Source organism: Gadus macrocephalus, chromosome 11 (assembly GCF_031168955.1).
Source record: "Gadus macrocephalus chromosome 11, ASM3116895v1".
NCBI lineage: Eukaryota > Metazoa > Chordata > Actinopteri > Gadiformes > Gadidae > Gadus > Gadus macrocephalus.
In genome coordinates this window covers 16,360,622-16,381,773 of record NC_082392.1, presented here as the reverse complement: position 1 = coordinate 16,381,773, position 21,152 = coordinate 16,360,622, and the positions used below count along the sequence as shown (strand labels likewise).

The window sequence follows — 21,152 nt, the reverse complement described above, 5'->3', positions numbered from 1 at the left end:
AATTTCACAGGTCAGCCGCTGAGCTCTCCAACCACTCCGTGCAACTCAACATCCAATCAACGTCCCTGACCCTCTCTCTGGTCAGGGTCAGGGACAAAATCTGAATTCCTCTCTGTCTCTCCTTTATCTGTTTCTCCTCTCTCTGTCTCTCCTCTTTCTGTTCCTCCTCTCTCTGTCTCTCCTCTCTCTCTCTCTCTCCTCTCTCCGTCTCTCCCCTCTCTGTCTCTCCTCTCTCGGTCTATCCTCTCTGTCAATCCTCTCTTTGTCTATCCCCTCTCGGTCTCTCATCTCTGTCTATCCTCGCTCTCACTTCTCTCTCTGTCTCTCCTCTCTCTTCTCTGTCTCTCCTCTCGAGACCTTTTCTTGGCCACGACAGGAAGAGGCTTTCCTTTTTGATTGAGAAATCGCTGTATTTCCATAAGATAGGAATCCAGACACGCCAGCCAACCTTTGACAGATAGTGCTGGCTAGCAGATTGGTCACAGATACTGTGTCACAGATACTGTTAATGCTGAAAATGCAGCACAATTTAGAAAATGCTACGGATTGCGCTGGTAAAATAAGAACTCTTTACACTAGCGAATTCTTAAGTTGCGTTAACTCTGTTTAGACGTGCACGAATGCCGCTTACACGTGTTTAGCCTCCTATACAGTCCTGGAAAGGAGGGAACATGAGGGCAACTTTGGAATGCTTCTTTCTTAACACATTCATCAGCTTTTCACCCCCCTTGTACCAAGTCATTACATTCATGTCATTAGTTGTGATTACGTAAATGCAATTCCACTTCCAGACGTCTGGGCGGAGAGACCCAGCAGAAGGGAATAGAGTGGAATGGAACGGTGGTCTTACTGGAAATTCTCCTCTTACCAGAACCAATTCGTCAATGGACCCACCACTACCCTCTACCCTCTAAATTAATTAACTTTTTAAAGTGAATGGTTGGGTGTAATGTCAAGTTAAAAGATAATTTCCTCAAGCAGATCTCTTATTACAAAGTCATTTCTTCCTAAGGTCTATTTCATGTCCGTGGTTGAAAGCAGCATTTTTGTCAGCTGAGTCCTGCCTCTAAAGCCGGTTTCTCTGAGTTTGTCTGCTGAGTCCTGCCTCTGAAGCCTGTTTCTCTTTGAGTTTGTCTGCTGAGTCCTGCCTCTGAAGCCTGTTTCTGCGTATATTTTCTCCGCTGAGTCCTGCCTCTAAAGCCTGTTTCTCTGTATTGGTCCACTGAGGTTTGCCTCAAATGCCTGTTTCTCTGTGTATTTCTCCGCTGAAGGTCAAAAGCTGTTCAGCTGCCACATGTGCAACACCTCCTTCTCGACCAAGGGCAGCCTGAAGGTCCACATGAGGCTGCACACGGGCTCCAAGCCCTTCAAGTGCCCCTTCTGCGAGCTCCGCTTCCGCACCTCCGGCCACCGCAAGACCCACATCCAGTGCCACTACCGGCCCAACGTGGAGGTCCGTCGGTCCAAGAGGAACGCCGCGGCCGCCTCCTCCTCTTCTTCCTCCTCCTCCTCCTCCAACTCCACCACCTCCACCTCCTCCATCGGGGTGCACGCCAACCACCAGGGACAGGACGCGGACGGGGGCCAGGGCTCAGGAGCCGGCCAGCACCTCCACCTCCAACAGCACCACCACCAGCAGCTGGGCACAGAGGGCCTCCAGTCGGTGGGGCTCCTGCATGCCTCCAACTCGGACCCCAACATCTACCTCCCGGGGAACCACGTGCTCACGGGCCAGTTCGACCCCAGCCTGCTGCAGCAGGGGCTGGTGGGACAGGCCATCCTGCCGGCCTCCATGTCGGGTAGGCTCCAGATCCGGCTCACAGTCACAGATTGTGGTCTGTTTGTATTGACCAAGTGAGCTCCCCATGCAAGGCATTTGACGTGGGGTAATTGGTTGGGTAATATGAGATCAGAAAATATGAAAATTGTACAGAATATAACTTAAAGCAACATAATATAATATAGATGACAAATTGGTCTGAAATGAGAAACCACACACACACACGCACACGCACAGTACATTTCCTGAGTGTAATTGAAAGGCCAGCAGATGGATTTGTATTAGCACTGGGAAGTGGGGGTGTATCAGCGGGACCAGCAGCGCATCAATCTGGTCTGGTTAGATAGATTGATGGTGTTGTTAACCGTTGAACCACTTTGGGACTAAAGGAGTTACCTCCTTAAGCTTACGCAGATGTGTCTGTGAGGGTCTCGTATGCCTCCATAGTTTTTCTCCTGGCTGAGGATGCACCCATCGATCTGCCATTCCGTACACAGAAGTGCGAACCCGAAACATGTTGTGCGTGTAGCTTTGTGTGATTGCTAAGTGGTGCGGTTTCCAAAGTTAGCGCAGCGGGAAAGGAGATAATAAAGCAGCAGCCGGTGCTGGTTGTGTTTGTGACGGATCAACGCATGAACGTCCATAACGGCAGCCGTGAAATTAATTTTATACTCTGGGGCACGAAGTGGAAGATGAGTGGAGGGGGGCGGAGCGGGAGATAAGATGGAGAAGAAGTTTAGGGGGTGCAGGGGAGGGCTCAAAGAGTAGGAAATTGAATATCATTTTCAAAAGCTCTTTCGTCACTCTTGCAAGGTCTCCTGATATGTTATTTCATAACTGCCAGGGGGAGACAGCATAGAGTCTGGCCCTCGGTGTGTGTGTGTGTGTGTGTGTGTGTGTGTGTGTGTGTGTGTGTGTGTGTGTGTGTGTGTGTGTGTGTGTGTGTGTGTGTGTGTGTGTGTGTGTGTGTGTGTGTGTGTGTGTGTGTGTGTGTGTGGTCGGTCCTGAGTGATTCTGTGTGTGTGATTGTCCTTAAAGTGGCGAATGAGGCTCCTTTTGGTCGCAGGGCTGCAAAGGATCCCTGGGTCGGGCGGTAGTGAGCTCAAAGACATATAACTTGCATCACTAATGTGGACTATAGTCTCTGTCGCTGTCCACTTAGTCTCTCTCTCTCTTTCTCGTTCTTTATGTCTCTCACTCTTTCACTCTGTCACTTTACATTTAATTTCATCGACATTCTTATTGTTTTAAATACAATATGGAAACCAAGCCATTTCATGGAAAATGTTGGTTGAGTGCTGAGACATCATTAGGTATAAACACTGTGGCACGGCATACTGTTGTATCACTGGGGATCCCTGGTTGACAATGGTTGTGTGTGTGTGTGTGTGTGTGTGTGACTGCGTGTGTCTGTCCGTTTGTATCGATGTGTGCCTGCATGCGCGTGTGTGTGTGTGTGTTGCAGGGGGCGACCTGACCGTGTCCTTGACGGACGGCCTGGCCACCCTGGAGGGCATCCACCTGCAGCTGACCCCCACCAACCTGGTGTGTCCCAACGTCCAGATCTCAGGCATGGACGCCGGCACCACCATCAACAACATCACGCTGCAGGTGGGCAGCACCGGCCTCCACCCCCCCCCCCCCAACCCCCCAACTTTTTGTACAGTTTCAGTCTTTCCTCCTGAAGCGCTGTGCCACATCCAGAAAAGTGTTATTAATGCAGTTCAAAAAGGTTTGGTGTTGGAGAAGTTCCAGCCCTCCCTTGAAGCAATCTGTCAGAAATCTCTCTGTCTGCTGCGGTTGACGTGGGGGGCAGCCGTATTCATAGTTATTGCTCACCAGGAGGCTGCCACTGATTTACAATCCAGATGCCACGAGGAGCGAACTTTATCTAATGCCATCAAGAGAAGGCATTGATTTGGTTCACAAGTCTCTCTCTCTCTCTCTCTCTCTCTCTCTCTCTCTCTCTCTCTCTCTCTCTCTCTCTCTCTCAGATCGACCCCGCCCTACTCCAACAGACCCTGCAGCAGGGGGGTCTCCTCTCCCACTCGCTGGGGGCTGACGGGAGCCTCATCTCCCACTCCGGGGGTCACCTGATGACTTCAGGTACCGACCACGGGGGGCCCACCAATGTGGTCCTCCACCCGCTGACCAGCCTGGCACTGCAGCCCACCACCATCAGCCAGGCGCAGGTCACCATGGCTGGCCTGGGAGACCCGGACGCCCCTGGTAGGTCATAGCCCAAAGAGGAGCACTGGAACGAATTGAATATGATTCTGCACAAAATAAAATTGTGATTGGAAAGTATGGAAGATGGAATATGGAAGATGGAAAAAATATAGATTCTTATTTGTGAAGAGTACAAAGAGGAGCACTGGTAGTGCACCTCTTTGTACTCCTTTACAAATATAAATCTATATTTTTTCCATCTTCCATATTCAATTCTTTCCAGTGCTCCTCTTTCAGTGCCAAATAAAAACATCTATTTTTGGAGCTCAATGTAATACCACAGTGAGAAACCCTGCTAGACGAGGCAGGATTATTCTGTATTCTTAAGCAAGAGTGCTTATCCTCAGCCAGATCAGAATCACTGCAACCCACGGCAATGCTGGTAATCATGCCCGGGGCCCCAAGGTGTCTGTGTGTGATGTTACCTTCGCGGTCGACCTACTTTGAAACACATCGAGAACAAAGAAGCAAAGACACCCAAAGCTTGTCAGATCTAATTAATTGCGAGACTGGAGAATGAAAGCCGTCGTTCAAAGAAGAGGGAAAAGAGAGATGAATCGAGGCATGACCGCCACAATTCAACACGACCCCCCCCCCCCACCGCAGGCTCCCAGGACCTCAGCCACGTGATCGGAGCATCGGGGCTGATGGGTAGCGTCGGTGGAGGCGGGCACGAGATCACCCTGACCATCAACAACTCCAGCCTGACCCAGGCTCTAGCCCAGGCCCAGGCCCAGGCCCAGGCCCAGCATCAGGGCCAGGCCGTGGGCCCAGCCAACACCCAGGAGATCACGCTCACCATATCAGGTAAAAGTGCCTCGACAACAGACGCCACCCATACGTACACACACCACCATGACGGTGGCGTCAACAGTGCGAGACAAAAGCCAGCATATCGAGAGCCGTGGACGCAGGTAATGGTCGATTGGTAAATGGACTGCATTTATATAGCGCTTTTTGTAACTCATTCACCCATTCATGCACACATTCACACTGCGTCAGCGGCGTCAGTCATGCAAGGCGACAGCCAGCTCTTATGGAGAAGTTAAGGGTTAGGTGCCTGGCTCAGGGACACCTCGTCACTCAGGAGCCAGGGATCAAACTAGCAACCTTGTGGTTTACCAGCCAACCCGCTCTACTTGCTGAGCTACATGCCGTCATGCTCGCGAACGCTCTTTAAGTCAAGACGCAGCATGCATGGTGCCGCAGGGACCCTGTAATTTATGGTCGAGGCAGGATCGTGCAGTTCATGCATGGCGAATGTATATTAAGATTTCGGCGTCTCGCTCAGAGACACTTCAGCGCTTGGCTAGGAGGGGGAGCCGGGGGAGCGATCCAGCAACCTTCTGCTCGCCAGACAACCCGCTCCACTCACTTGAGCCTGCCGCCAGGCCCTGAGATCGGGGGCGAAATAGACCATAAACCAGGCACTTCAGCCGGCCCTGTAATCCCCGTCAGCTCCTCAGTCACAGATGGATGCCACCCAGTGAATCTTTTTCGTTTATATATTTTTCCCCTCCAGATATTTTTGACTTCCAACTGCCAATTTGATCTGTGTTTATATACTTTTCCCCGTGTACTTTAACACCCTTGGCTGCATGGGAGTTTTACTGTGTGTTTGTCTAAGAATTGAGCTCAGTGGGGAAGTCAAGGCCGATATTTAGTTGAATTGGTTTATGAAGATAGAATACATACGTATGTATGTACTATTGTCACAGTAAGGTTTAAAACTACTGTTGGTGTTATTTGGGAGTTTTAAAGAGAGACATCTTTGAAGGGAGCAGAAGAGAGCAAGATTTTGAAACTATTGACCTCAACAAATAAGCGTGCCCTCCCTCTTAGTTTTAGCCGTTGAGAAGTGTTCCATTTAACGCAGCTTTGATTGAATGGAAGCACTGAACCTAATCAGGGATGATGATGCCCTGATTGGTCACGAATGAGAGAGGTCTCAAACCTCGATTGCCAAGGGCTGTCTGCTCAAAATAGATATTCTAACAGAGCATTGTAATCACTTATAGCTGACCAATGCTATGGTTATTCTAAAAACGTACTCTCCATAACATGTTACAAATATTTGTAACATTTAGAATAAAACATTAAGAGAACTACAAAAATCGATGGCATTGCCTTACTTAGCATTTGCTGTTTGAAGTCAACAGGCTTCAGAGTTCTCGTTACCATCATAGAGCGTTAGCGGCGAGAGACAGTGTAAAAATATATACACCAGTACACTGAATTGATTTTCTTGGCTATACATACATGTCAGAAACATTTATAATTGCTGTATTAATTTACATTTGATGAACACTTAGGCAGGCAATTGCTTAAGATCTAAGAAATATGCATTGTATGTTCGAACAGTGAAGTTTGAACATGGATTAACCCAAGTTTTTCCCCATGTTGGTTGGTAGGTCAGGACCTGCTCCCCCAGCACAGCGCCTCAGGTGGACAGGAGATGAACAGCGGGATCAGGCTGACATCCCCATTGAACTCCCAGACCACCAGCGCCACGCTCACCATCCCCAGCGACCAGCTGCTGCCTCAGTGCCCCAACAACACTGGCCTGACAGGTAGGCAACCAGTCACAGCCATGACCACCTGTTTGTTCAAACTTAAACTTAAAATATGAATACAGTGAATGGATACATGAAATATGACTGCATTGTATGAAATATAACTACTTTAAGCTGAATATTATTCCATCCCATTTTCAAACTTCAATGGATACAAACAACATGACTGAATTGTATGCAATGAATTAATGATTAATATATAATATTTTTTATCAAGTTTCTTAAAAATATATAAGCCTACACACATCGATACATATTTTAGGACCCAAATAAACGTTTTAATCTAAATATTTAGTTTTTAGTATTTGTTTGTTCCCTGTGTCAATGTGATGTTTATTCTTATTGTAAGCCTTTTGTGCTAGCTGGGTTCAGGGTTTTAAGTTTGCAGGTTTTACGTGCTGCAATTTGTTACTTAATGTTGCACCGACAGAAATGCGTGTATATCTTCAAGATAAGAAGCATGGTTGGGACTAGTTAGGGAAAAGGAGCTTCAATGGTTAATACCATAGACTGTATGGATAATTCACACTAAATACTGATTTAACCCAACATGTAATCAAATGTGATAGTTTTTGCTGTGATAGGCTCTGCACGTACCAATAAGCACAGACAGAGAAACAGAGACAGCTACGCTGTTGTCAGTCCTCTACCTCTATGGAGGTTACTAACCTTTGGATTACTAATAATTAGTTCAGACAGTCCCATGCTCATTAATGTATCATGGTGTTTTGTGTACAGAATACATTTTTAGACTGATTTGACTGCATGCTTATGGATTGCGAATGTAAGTTGTGTGATCTCCAAGGTAGGGATGTGCGTCATCGGCAGGCAGGTAACGACATGGCTTATCACCGAAAGGTCCTGAGGCTGGCCGCAGCAGAGGCGCAGGGTTACGCAAGGAATGACATGCCTCTCGTCAGACATTTCCCTAAGGAATGCGGACAGAAATTGCTTATGAGTCACTGTGTGTGCGCCTTAATCGCGACTCGAGTCCCAAGCAGCAAACTGAAATCCCTGTCTCTGATACATTCTCATGTACGCGTGCACGTGCATCTTACGCAAACGTTGAAAAGTGTATCAAATCTTCAATATGCATGGTGGGAGTGTGTATTTCTGCTCCCATGCGTTATATGCTAATGTTCACATCTGTGTCATGTACTCAATCTATGTTTACACTGTGCGCATCTATGTACTTGTTAGCGTTTCTCCAGTCTTCCTGTCGCTGCCTTCGGAGGCAGGCGTCTCTTTGGAAGCATTGTGACGTGCTTGCTGTGGATGAATAGAGCACTGGCGCTCCTTCTCTTCTGCTGCGTGGAGGGCTCTGTGATCAGCCGATAACAGGCTTTGCGTCACCGAGACGCGAGCGAGATCTGTGGCGTCAAGAGCTTGGCGCCTTTGAAAACTGCTTGTCTGATTGTCTCTCTTGGAAAGGCTGAGGAATAATCAAATCCTCCCCCCCCCATCCTCATCTCTTCATTACCGTCGGCACTGAGCTAGGGGTATTGATTTAGATATTCAAATCAACTTGCCTGATGAGAGTTGAGTTGTGTGCTTATCAGGTGTAAACCAGGAACACCTGTAGCATTGATTTGGCTTTGAAATGTAATATATTGAGCCTTTGCAATAGACAATCCATCTTTGCCTGTGTTTTCATATTTGTTTGTCTCAGTTATTTGTATCTGTTTACAGTATTTCATTCTGTGTCTGTCTTTCTTTTTCCCTCTCTCTCTCTCACGCTCTCTCTCTCTCTCTCCTCCCCCAGTAACCAGCCTTCCGTCTAGCACCAGCCTATCACACACCGCCGTGTCACAGAGCCTGGTGATGTCACAGGGAGGCGTGGCCGCCGACGGCAGCGTGACTCTGACCCTGGCCGAGGCGCAGGGCATGCTGGAGGGGGTGACGCTCAACCTCAACTCTCAGGTATGTGGCCAGCATACCGCATGGTAGCATACCGCATGGTAGCATACCGCATGGTAGCATACCGCATCGTAGCATACCGCATCGTAGCATACCGCATCGTAGCATACCGCATCGTAGCGTAGCATACCGCATCGTAGCGTAGCATACCGCAGCGTAGCGTACCGTAGCGCAGCGTGAGCTAGCACACAGAGGTTTCACGGCCCAAACTTACTTCTTGTGAGAAGTTCAAGCACAAATGTGGGGACCACCATTTAAAACATTGACTGAATGATGTTTGTTGTAACATTGAGAGTTCTGAGGGGAAAACTGAATAACTCAAGGTAATATTCTCGTGATGTCCCACCCAGCTCCCAAACAGGATTTTTTTCACCTTCATTCTAGGGCCAGACGTTTCCAGGGGTGCTGACCGATGCGGGCCTGCAGGGCCAGTCAGCCGGCTCTGTGCAGCCGGTCCTCCTGGTCTGTCATCAACCACAGGGGGCCAACGGAACGCAAGACAACGGATTCCACGTCAGTGTATGTGTAGTGTGTTGTGTGTTCATGATCTCTCTTGTAAAATAACCTCCCCTAGCTATCCCATGAATGAGTAATTCTCTGTGATCGCAGGCACACACACACACACACACACACACACACACACACACACACACACACACACACACACACACACACACACAGCAATCTATTCTGAGCATGTGCGTGACGCCTGTGCCATAGCTTGTGGAGGACGGGCCGGCAGCCCAGGGGGTGAAGGAGGCCCAGGAGGAGTCGCAGCTGAGGAACCGGTGCTTCTACTGCAGCCAGGTGTTTCAGAACGCCAACGCACTGCGGCGCCACTGCAAGCAGAACCACGGCAAGGACCGCTGCCACGTGTGCCGGGTCTGCACCAAGGCCTTCAAGAGAGCCACGCACCTCAAGGTACATACACACACACGTACTAAAAAGCATGCACGCATGCACATACACACTAACTAAAACGCAGGGGAATACGCACACATGCACACACACACATGCGTGCACACATAGACACAAGCACACACACACACACACACACACACACACACACACACACACACACACACACACACACACACACACACACACACACCTGAACACTGATATTTCACCGATTTAGGATGCACCTGGGATTAACACGCACACACATGCGTACACACACCCACACACGGGTGCGCATGTGTGAGTGTGGGACTTGCACATGTTGACTTTTTAAAAACATTTGCTGAACCTTTAGCTGAACTTCTTTTAAGACTAGACGGGGAGACCTTTGCTCTCTATATTCTCTGTTGGATTTTCTTTGTTCCAATCTCCACCAGTGTAAGCCAGGTATTTTTGTGATGTGTGCACTCAGATCCCTTGACCTTTTGATTGGGCTTTGCTGCAATAAAAGACCATTGCTTCCTCCACTTCAGCTGAAATTCAAAAGGCCAAAAAAATGAAGTGGAACAGTTTTGTTTCGTCAACCGGAACCCTTATCCGGCCTTCCACAGCAAAGATGAATAAATCAGCACCACACAATCGACCAGGAGGGTACCAGATGATGGGAACAAACTATCTTTTTGCGTTGATGAAACAAGGATGTTTCTTTGTTTCTTTCTCAAGTGGGCTTTTCGAGAGACCTCCCTCAAACTCCCAATCCCGGATAAAAATAACAAGCCTTTACTCCAGAGAATTTGATTTCAGGGTCACTCGCCCTCTCCCTTCTATGGCAAGCCTCTTGGACTAACACACAGTGTAATGCATGTAAGGGCTGCTTAGCTCTGCCCACAAGCAGTGGGAGCCCCCCCCCCTTCTCTCTCTTGTCTTAATAGCACAAACATTGCCCTTTCTCTCGCTTGGGTGTTGACCCCACCGCCACCACTATCTCCACCAGCATCGCCACTACCACAAGCACCACCTTTACCATCACCGCCACCTCCATCACCATCACAGCCAGCCTGCATTGGCAGAATGAAATACTCTGCTGGATCTGTAAGGATGCTCTCTGCACCAGCTATTGACCACTCTGGACCAGACGAAACCCACAGAATCCCAGAACCTCCGTTCTCCTTTATGCACCCTCTCATGGGTGCTGCACACATGCCAGCATTAAGACGTGTTTCCTCCTGAAGTGCGTCCGATTTGGTAACTGTAACGACAAGGGGTTCTGTAGCCTGATAATTAAAACAGAATCACGTTATAAATCCTTTTCTGGTCCTACCCTGCATTAAATCAGCCCGGCCAACAGACAATTCTGAGAGACGTGTTTTATTTGTTCTGGCTTATGCATTTGTCCCTCCGCCCGTTTGGACAGATTTCCAGCCGACCTGGCAAGGGTCAAGCCAATCACAGCCTTTTGTATTGTGTGAGGTGTGGTACAATGCATAGATGATCAAGATTGCTGCCGCTGATTTGGAGCGGTCATTGGAATCCGCTATCGCCACAGTGCTTAACAAACTGGACGGTATAGGTTCTCGTAAAGAAGATCAAACAATTGCACTTAGAGCTTTTGTTGATCAGAAAGATGTGTTTGCCATACTTAAAACAGGATCTGTTAAATGTTCAACTTACCAAAGCAGCCCCCGTTGATATCGCCTCATAACGGAAGATCGGAAAATCCACCTTAGTCGAAGAGATGGATTGCGTCCTTTATCTTTAATTACATTTTTAAAAGCACATCCAGTGTTGGGAAAGATAAGGCCAATTCCCTTTGATATCTCAATTTGTCACCTTTTGGATGGCCACATAGTATCATTTAATTATTGTTAGAGGAGCTATCACCTCTTTGTCTGATTTGGCAGTGGAACAAAGAATACTAATGACCAGGGTTTGGTGTGGCCATGCCTCGCAGCGTGGATAAAGCGGAGTAGTAAATGGCCTAATGGCAATAGATCTCTCACAGTAAGTGTTGGAGAAACCTTGAGGGATATATTTTGAGGGCTGGTACACGCATGATCCCTTCATCACTGACAGCTGGGTAGTTTAAGTCGATTTAGTTCCTCTGCCAACTGAGATGAATTAAATCTTACCCTGGTCATCACCCCCAGTCACGTCTTGTTGGTTCCCTCAAGCAGGCACACGCATACACACAGACACACACTCACATGCACACATACACAATCATACACGCACACACACAGACACAAACTGCCCAACACACATGCATCCACACAGTCCCAGACACACACACAAACATGCACAGGTCAATGGTAAAACTATAAGACATGCGATCATTGAGGCATATAAGTGATTGTGGGAGTGGGGGATCAGTTCACGTGTCAGCTAAAGCTACCGTGTCATTACAAAAGGGACTTATTGATTTGCTATAAACTGTCCGGCGTCTTATCCCTCCCGCTTGAGAAATCTCTCTAGCGTGAGCATCATCAAAAGCCCGGGGGGGGGGGGGGGGGGGGGGGGGGGGGCCCTGGCTACACCATGCCTGTCAATCATCTCCATGTTTGTTCATATTTTCCTGCGGTGTGTTGCTGCGGGGGTGGGTTTGTAGAGGGCTAGGCAGTGGAGATGAGCGATAGGACAGGTGGGTCTGTGGCGAAGTGACGGGTCCTGCATGACGGTTTTATCCCAACCAGCCCCCCAGCTTGTAGGAATGGGTGGACCCTGCACAACAACACCCATAGAGAGACTGCATCAGAAAAACACACATGCACCAGGATTTGCCCCGCTTTTTCCACATTGCCTTATGTTACAGCCTTATTCTATGTCGTTGTTTGCCCTCAATCATTGGGGGACTCATTCCTCTCATTCACCCAGTACCACATAATGCCTGACATGTATGGCAATAACAATGTCTCCTTATGCGTGATTCTGAATTCCGTTTTACCCAAACTAGACTCTCCCCCAAGACCCCAGAGGGACTTCCACGGAGATGAGGTGTTGTTAGTGCTGCTAAAAGTTCCATGAGAGTATCATTGTTACTATTATGAGTATTTGGTACTAAAAGCTACATTATTATTCACACTATTAACATTTGAATTAATGCGTTTGGCTCCATGAATATATATGGAGGTATTATATATGAATTTTGTACGGTTAGGGACTCCCAGCCTGTTGATGTGCGACTGCTCTGTATTCCTGCTGTCTGGTTATCATCTCAACACCACAACATCACCTTGGGCCTCATCAGACTGGCACTCTCTCTCCGTGTCCCTTGTTCGCTCCTATGTGTTTGTGTCCTACCTTGTCTGTTTTGTGTTTCGTATGGTTAGCCATCCCCATTTCAACAGCCTTCATTCCCGGACTACTTTATCCTTTGTTCTCTGTGGTTTAACATAAATTCTTCTGGAAATAAAATCGTTTATCTCTTGACCTGAACATGCATGCTGAAAAAATTAGGGCAAACACACACACACACACACACACACACACACACACACACACACACACACACACACACACACACACAGTAAGACACACACAGTAAGACACAAAAATACACATTAAAAGAAGGTTAGCAGCCTAGTTGTCCTTGCCCGGATGCTACGAAATCTCCTGCCTGAGGGAAGGAGGGTTAACAGACCATGTGCTGGGTGGATGGAGTCCTTCATGATGGAGGCTGCTCTGTCCTTGCATCTGGTGATATAGATGGTTGACAGAGAGGGCAAACTTCGGCCGACGATTCGCTGGGTGGTGTTGACCACCCGCTGTAGTTCCTGGTTCTCTGCCGTTGTGCAGCTGCAATGCCACACAGCGATACAGGAAGTGAGGGTGCTCTCCACCACACACCTATTGAAGGATTTGAGTATGGCTGTGGACATGCCTGCCCCCTTCAACGTCCTTCGGATGTACAGCCCTTGTTGGGCCCTTGTTGGGCCTCCTTGATGTTTACCCTCCTTCCCTGGTGTTCTCCCGCCAGGTGAGCGTGTTGGTAAGGTGCAGGCCTGTTTGAATGTGTGAACCCTCTCCACAGCTGTGTAGTCGATGTAGAGGGGGGGAGGGGTAGGGCCCTTCCTGCGGGAGTCCACAATCGACTGCTTCGTCTTCTTTGTGTTCAGGATCAGGTTGTTTTCCCCCCCCACCACAGTTCCAGTCCCCTCACCAGTCCCCTCACCCCCTGCCTGTAAGCCGTCCCATCCCATTGCCGATTAGTCCTATCACGGCTGTGTCCTCTGCAAACTTAACTATGACATTACTGTCGTAGTGTGATCTGCAGTCGTGAGTAAGCAGTGTGTACAGTAGAGGGCAGAGCACACGGCCCTGGGGACTGCCGGTGTTGAGCATGGTGGGTGAGGATGTGAGGTTATTAATCCTAACAGACTGAGGTCTGTGGGTCAGGAAATCCAGTATCCAATTGCAAAGTGATGGAGCGAGACCGAGTGCTGACAGCTTGTTGATCAGTGTCTGTGGAATGATTGTATTGAAATGAGAACTAAAATCAAGGAAAAGTAGTCTCACGTATGAATTGCTAGTCTCCAGATGTGTGAAGGCTTGGTGGATAACGGCTGAATCTGCATCAGCAGTTGAACGGTTCTGCCTGTAAGCGTACTGGTGACATTCGGATGTGATGTTAATGGTGTTCTTGACATGTGTCATTACCACCCTCTCCAATGTTTTCATGATGATTGGGTTGAGAGTAGTCTGGCTGAACGTAAGTGGACAGCGTCTATTGCCTAGCGTCGGATTCCACCGCCACTCCTCCCCTTCCGGTTGCTGGCGTTTCCCCCCGGCACTATTTTGTATGGACACCGCTGCTGCTTCCCGGGCTTTGCCCCGCCCTAGACGATTGTGATTGGTTTAAAGAAATAAAAACAGGCCCGCCCAGTTTCCCCATGGATAGACGGCTCGAGGTAGCGTGGTTCCAGACCATTCTACTTGCTGTAGTTTGGTCTGGCTTTGCGAGACTAGGTTGAGAGCAACAGGTCTATATTCATTAAGACAGGTGACCGTCTGGGCTTTGATGACCCCTGAGAGTTGGCATGCACAGTCCTTTAGGACACGACCTGGGATACCGTCAGGTCCAGCTGCCTCTGTCTGCAACCCCAAAGCCCACTTGCACACACAGCAGAACTAGCAGGGAGCGGATGCCACCTCCAGCACCCTCCATCACTCACCAGCCAAAGTACAGCTTTTTACCATAGAAGTTTGGTTACATAAATGGAGAAAAAAGGTAAAACAAGAGAGTTGTTAGATGCAGTTGGTAGATACTGGCACGGCGACAGTGTACATTCTATAACCTGGAAGACACCATTTTCAGGAGCAAGATCAATATGGAATATTAAATCTGTATAGCAGGTTTCGCTATCAAAGGGGACTACAATTTCCCTTGAAATTGGGATGACCGAGGTCACTTCTGTATTTTACTTTGTATTTGCTAAGTGAGTCTGGATAAATTTTTTTCGTTGAACTCATTGAATGGTGGTCTTTCATGCCCGATATAATTTTTTTTATGACTCAACGTTTGATAAAATAAACTTGAAGATGATCAGAAATGCCCCTGAAAAAACATTTCTTAACTTTATCATAAAGAGCCTCGAATCAGATGAGGACAGCTGCGTGGAAAGCGGATATATCGGTTCTTGTTTTACTACCACATTAAGTCCTGGTATCTTTCATTTGCTACTGTGATTTGATTTGACCTGGAGCACAACTCTCGGAGGGAACAGAGAGAGGGACGTGAGCCATTCTGTGGGGTATTGGCTGTGTTGTTCTATGTGGAGTGCTGATGCTCATACCATACCAAACAAGGAGTCCTTTGAAGGAATCCGACGGATATGGACTTTATGAGTTCGGAAGTTATATGAACTGAGTTGAGTCTTAGTGAGACACACATGACCTTTACCCTGTATTTTGGTGCAACAAAACATCTCCAGTGCTCCTTGAAATGAAAGGATGTGATTTTGAAGATTTCTTAAGAACTGCTTAAGTATTACATGTAATGACCTTTAGTTGAAAAGGCTGAGGGAGGTCTCCCAACAATCATCACAAACCCTTTACATAGCGTACAGGATAATTTCTGGTTTGGTGACGGATATATCTATAGGAAGTGATGCACCCTTTTTGATATGCCATGCCCAGGGCCACACCCCCTATGGCTGATTGGCATGAAAAGTGATTCACTTATAACTTGGCTCGTAATCAAACTTCCCACCTAGTCTGTTGCAAATCCGTGCTCAATATTTAGAAAAATCCCTCACACAGACTAACAGTCACACAGACACAGACAGACAGACACAGGGACGAAAGACAAACAGACGGCCAGAAAACATAATATCAGGTAAAAGTTTACGAAATTACACAATAAACTGTACAAGACAGAGAAGAATGAAAAGATAAGGTGCAAAAGCGTTAAGAACACAGTCCCTACCCGACCATAGTTGATTGAATTTCATGAGTAATAGGTTTCAATAGGTTCATGGTGGTGAGTGGTTTTCAATTTGATCAGATAAAGCTTCAAATCTGTTTGTTTTTTTTAAATAAAGCTTTAGCATAATAAAAGTAGAAAACTATCTGGATACTTTGTGATTGCACGGGGCGTGTGTCCGTGTGTGTGCTCACCCACCCGCTCCCTCTCCCCCCCTCCCCAGGAACACGAGCGAGTCCACCAGCCTGGGCCGTCGGCCAGCTCCCAGAAGCCCCGGGTCTTCAGCTGCACCTCGTGTGACAAGGCCTTCGCCAAGCGCTCCCAGCTGGAGAGACACAACCGCACACACACAGGTAACGCCGCGACACACGGCGTCGACACCGTGACACGCACAGGTAACACTGACGCACACAGGTAACACTGTGACACAAACAGGTAACACTGTGACACAAACAGGTAACACTGTGACACACACAGGTAACACTGTGACACAAACAGGTAACACTGTGACACAAACAGGTAACACTGTGACACACACAGGTAGCACTGTGAATCAAACATGCCATGACACACACAGATAACACTGTGACATACACAGGTAGCACTGTGACACAAACAGTTAAAACTTTGACACAAACAGTTAACACTGTGACACACACCGGTAACGCTGTGACACACACAGGAGACAGTGTGAATCACACATGCCATGACACACAGAGGCAATGCAGTGACACACACAGGTGACGATGCTACACACACACACACACTCTTCACACACACGTCAGCTCTGGGTTCTGCAATGACGTGCATGAAGATTTCTGTTTTGAAATGATTAAGCACAGACTACATTACGTCAAAAGTATTTTTAGGATAGAAGCTTGTAAAAAAGAATGGGAGCTATGCACGTGGTTCAAGCTGCGCTCGACTCCCCCACATTACACAGAGGCGGGCAATCTTTCCATGTGTGTCCATGTGGATTCACCAACCATGAATGGGATCGCATGGATGGGGGCGCTAATTGATTGTGCTAATGATGATTCACCAATGAGGTGAGCATCTCTCGTGGATTTAATCAAGCCCACTTGAGCATTTGAATAGTTGTTGTGGTGCATTAGAGGCCAAGAAGACAAAACAAACTGCGGTTATATCTGTGATTTATTTTTTTTTGCTTTTGTGTGACGCCAGCTTCCAAAACGTGCAACACAGGAACGCTCCCCCCAATGTGACCGTGTCCCTAAAAGCGTAGCCGCGTGTTGTGAATAACCGGCGTAATCAAACTGTGTTTGAATCAATCCAACAGGGTTGATTGCGTGTTTTCCGAGGGCTGCTAAATATGTATTTCGGTGGATACATGGTAATGCCCTTTTCCCTAAAGCATGGCGGAGACATTATGATAACATGTCGGTAAATAATCGGTAATTCTAGTTAACTTATCTGTGCATGTCGGTAATGGGAAGCCGCGGTCCAGGGGAAGAGGATAACCTGCTGGCTCTTTAACAAGTGTTGCACCAGGATACACTGAGGATACACTGCCTTTACAAAGGTTTTACTGGGGAAGCGAAACTAACAACCGTGTTTATTGTTTGTCTCAAAATTGGTTACATATTTTTTTTATAAGATCTTCAACTCAGCTATACGTGCCACTTCATCATTGTGTACGGCGTCCGCCGACTAGTTTATGAGGGCCCTTCGAAGTCTTCATAAGGGGACAGCGCTAGCGAGGTGTTTGTGATTGGGTTTGGTTGCATTTCGTACAGCACAGCGCTCATTATAACGCTCATACACAACCAAGGGGATGGCTTGGCCTGGGTCATAACCCTGGGGATCAAAGTTCCCCCATCCTTCATAGAACTCTAAGCCCCTTTCTGTTTTTCTATTCTATTTTTCAATCTAATAGTGTTTGAGTTGGAGCGGTCACTTGTATTTTATGATAGTAAAGTAATCCATGGCTGTCGGTCAGTGGTTATTGGTTCTGGCTTGTTTGTTTTTTTTATTGCACCAACAGCGTTCCGCTGCACCTCTCCAGCTCAAGAGGGAGAGAGGGAGACGGGGGGAGAGTGCTCTAGAGCTGTTTTCTAAGTGGAACATTATCATAATTATAGTCTGTATTACTTTAGCACTGTCGCTTATTATAAGCTTTTATGGATGGGTGTGTCCACCTGTTTGTGTGCCTGTGTGTGTGTGTGTGTGTCCTCCTGCGTGCGTGCGTGCATTTGTGCGTCCGTGCACGTGCAGGAATGCGCGCATGTGGTTGCATCACAACAACCAGAGTGACTGTTAGTAATGAGCTGATATGATGCAGCTGCTCAGCGATTGAGTCTTCAGAGAATTCCCCATCGGATTGACTGAAAGTCACAGCGCCAAGCCCTCGAACGCCCGCCCTGATCCGTGGTGTGTGTGTGTGTGCGCGCGACGTTGTTCTTATGTCCCTACCCTCTCATCCTCCAGGCGAGCGGCCCTTCAAGTGTCCGCAGTGTGACAAGGCCTTCAACCAGAAGAGCGCCTTGCAGGTGCACACGGTGAAGCACACCGGCAACAAGCCCTTCAAGTGCGACGTGTGCAGCATCAGGTTCACGCAGAAGAGCAACATGAAGCACCACATGAAGAGGGCCCACGGCTACGGTGAGCACCAGATCCCCCCCCCCCCCCCCATCACACCCCCCTGCCCTCTCCGTGCTGGGGGTACTCCAGCGCCACAGGTGGAGCCGTCTGCAGAGACGTGCACACGTGTGGGGCCGGAGGGCGGCGTTGGCCGGCCCTGGCCGTCCGTGACAGGAGCGTCGAGAGGGGTAGTTGTGTGGAAGCGTTTCACGCGAGCGGGTAAACAACTTTCTTGTACAACCTTGTACAAGGTCCCTTCCTGCATGCTGCCCTCCTTGTTTTCACTTGAGAAACCTTGAGGAACCTTTCGAATCAGATTGACTTGATGGAACGGAGGGCTCACGTGGTCTCGAGAGGTACATGCGAACACACATTCAGCGTGCAGACGCAAACACTGGCAGGCCCGTTGACATCTCGTTATTGTAACCCGCTCGGCTTTAGTGAGGCCTGTCTCTGGACTCACAAATTAAATCCCCCGTTGTTGGACAGCGTGAATATTTCAGCATAGCCAAACTCATTTCAAATGCATACACAACAACAAACGTATGGACCCAACCCGGGCTGCCTTGTCACTCTCTTGAATTCATGCAATCGTTCCTCGTTCATCAGATTATTTCATGAAGCCGATCTAATGATCTTCCCGTCTGACGACCACTTTCTGATTAAAGCAGAGAGAGTAGCCGGAGATTAGTTTGCATTTTGAGACACACACACACACACACACACACACACACACAGTGTTCAGAGACCAATTATCGTCTCTGAACACTGACCTTGAAGAGACAAGTCCATCTAGGAAGCTGCCTGCTCTCTCTCCACCTCCTCAAACGTTGTGTCACGTATCAACGTCCCGACGTCTAGCTGAGAAGCATTCGGCCTCCTCAAGAACCATTTCCCTCACGTCCGAAGGCAGTGGCGTCATACAACCAGCGCCGGCGGGAAGGAGTAGATACCTTGTCGTCCATAACCTTTGAGCGATTTAAACAGGGTTCAGCGTCAAGAGCACCACATGCGACCCTTGTTAAGGCGTCAAGGGTTTAGTGTTACATGCCCCGTTACATACGTTGTGCTTGACTCTGCTCTGATCGCCGATCACTTGAACCGCCCGTCTATATCTGGCCGCTCTCAGCGGTGATTATGCCAACGACGAGGAATCATTTCTCGCCGTTGCCTAGTGTAGGCGATGGCCTAAGAAGGCACCGTAACGACAGCTAATGGGAATTAAGCGACATCATTACATCATTGCTAATAAGGGGAACATAAACTGATGTTTCAGACAGAGGGACTCGAAAGTTCTTCATCCGGGCCAACTTTTCAAATGACCCCCCGAAAAGTGTTGATAGAAAAAATTTGAATAATTGTCGACGATGTAATTGCTGAGTTTCCAGAAGACAGAGGTGGATGCGTGATGCATATGAATAAATGACAGCCGCTCTGGGTTTTATCTGGTATTGGATATGAATAGTATTAGGATGCATGCTCGCAATGCACTGATACGGTTTCCCCTTGACAACGCCATTTCCAAGTTCTGAAACTAAAGTATCCTCCGAACAAACTTTAAACTTTGCTCGACTTTGTGTTTGTGTTTCCAGACGAAGTGGTTTGAATGGCAAAATCTGCAATGGACATTACCTTTACTTTTATTCAACACCCACTTGACCTCCCCCCCCCGTTCAGGTCAAATGCAGGACGGGTCGCTGGGCCAAGACGACCATGTGGGCCAGGCGGGGGTGACTACAGACCTGGACCTGGTAGTGGTCCCGGAGGCGTCCGAAAACTGGCACGTCTTCTCCTAACCTCCACCTTCACCGGCACCACCTTGAGGTGCTCCCCCCCAGCTCCCCCTACTGCGACGAAGCATGAAACCGTTACCCTAACCCTTCATTTTATAATGCAGGGAGCCCGGTGAGTATTCTGAAAGCACTTGAAGAAAGCACTAGGTATGATTCAAAGGAACAAAAAATGAAGCGAAAAGAGTTTAGCAAAGGACCTTCCTTCAGTCTGTAGTCCATTAGATCTGTTGCAGACCTGGGTGCTTTTGGATGTTTCAGGGCCCCGGTGACTCATTTAATGTTCAGAGTCATTGTTAATATACACCCCCCTTTTTGATTGACAGAGAAAGGACCTTATTTATACACTATGTTTAAGTTTGCGTGCTTTTTTAATAGTTCAGTCTGGCATCATTTTTTTGTTATTTTTGTATTGTCATTTTTTACACTGCATTGCATTTTGTAAATAATGTATATGGATATATTTTTGATTGAACACCAAGACACAAGGTGGTTTGTGAATATGTGAACGGTAGCATAGATTTCCATTTTATTATAAAGCCAAACTAGTGTACAGCCTTTTTAAGTTGGGAAGATTTTATTTTGTATCGGTCATGTATTTAATAAAATAAGGCATTTTTCTACGAATTTAAACTTGTCTTTCTATTTTATACCATGAATAATAATCATTATTTAATGGAATTCCACTTCCACTCCAAATAATGATTGCATTGTCCAAATGGGAAACACACTTTCTAGCATTATCCCTCTGATGTTCTCATTGCTAAATCATATTTAGTAAAATAATAATCTCTCTCAGCTATTTATTCTCATAATAAGATTACTAGCAACTTTCTAGTGTTACGATATGTTATGTAAAATATGATGCACAGGATATCAAAAACACCCGACACTCGTATTTGGTTTCATGGTTTTTAATTAAATTATTTTACATATTTGTTTCA

At 47.5% G+C, this 21,152-nt stretch overlaps 1 protein-coding gene across 3 annotated transcripts in view; it reads left to right on the top strand.

The window, feature by feature from the left end:
• Positions 1-20,835, top strand: part of LOC132467666 (zinc finger protein 236-like) — a 49,137-nt gene extending 28,302 nt beyond the window's left edge. For 2 of the 3 annotated variants that reach the window (XM_060065132.1, XM_060065131.1), the window contains exons 22-32: positions 1,272-1,799; positions 3,246-3,391; positions 3,775-4,009; positions 4,616-4,816; positions 6,421-6,579; positions 8,345-8,502; positions 8,884-9,018; positions 9,220-9,420; positions 16,041-16,170; positions 18,266-18,439; positions 20,096-20,835. In XM_060065132.1, the coding sequence (XP_059921115.1) occupies positions 1,272-1,799; positions 3,246-3,391; positions 3,775-4,009; positions 4,616-4,816; positions 6,421-6,579; positions 8,345-8,502; positions 8,884-9,018; positions 9,220-9,420; positions 16,041-16,170; positions 18,266-18,439; positions 20,096-20,214 (2,186 nt within the window). In that variant the 3' untranslated portion in view covers positions 20,215-20,835. The remainder of the gene's footprint in view (positions 1-1,271; positions 1,800-3,245; positions 3,392-3,774; positions 4,010-4,615; positions 4,817-6,420; positions 6,580-8,344; positions 8,503-8,883; positions 9,019-9,219; positions 9,421-16,040; positions 16,171-18,265; positions 18,440-20,095) is intronic. The other variant, XM_060065133.1, reaches the window with a different exon arrangement.
• The last annotated feature ends 317 nt before the right edge of the window (positions 20,836-21,152 follow it).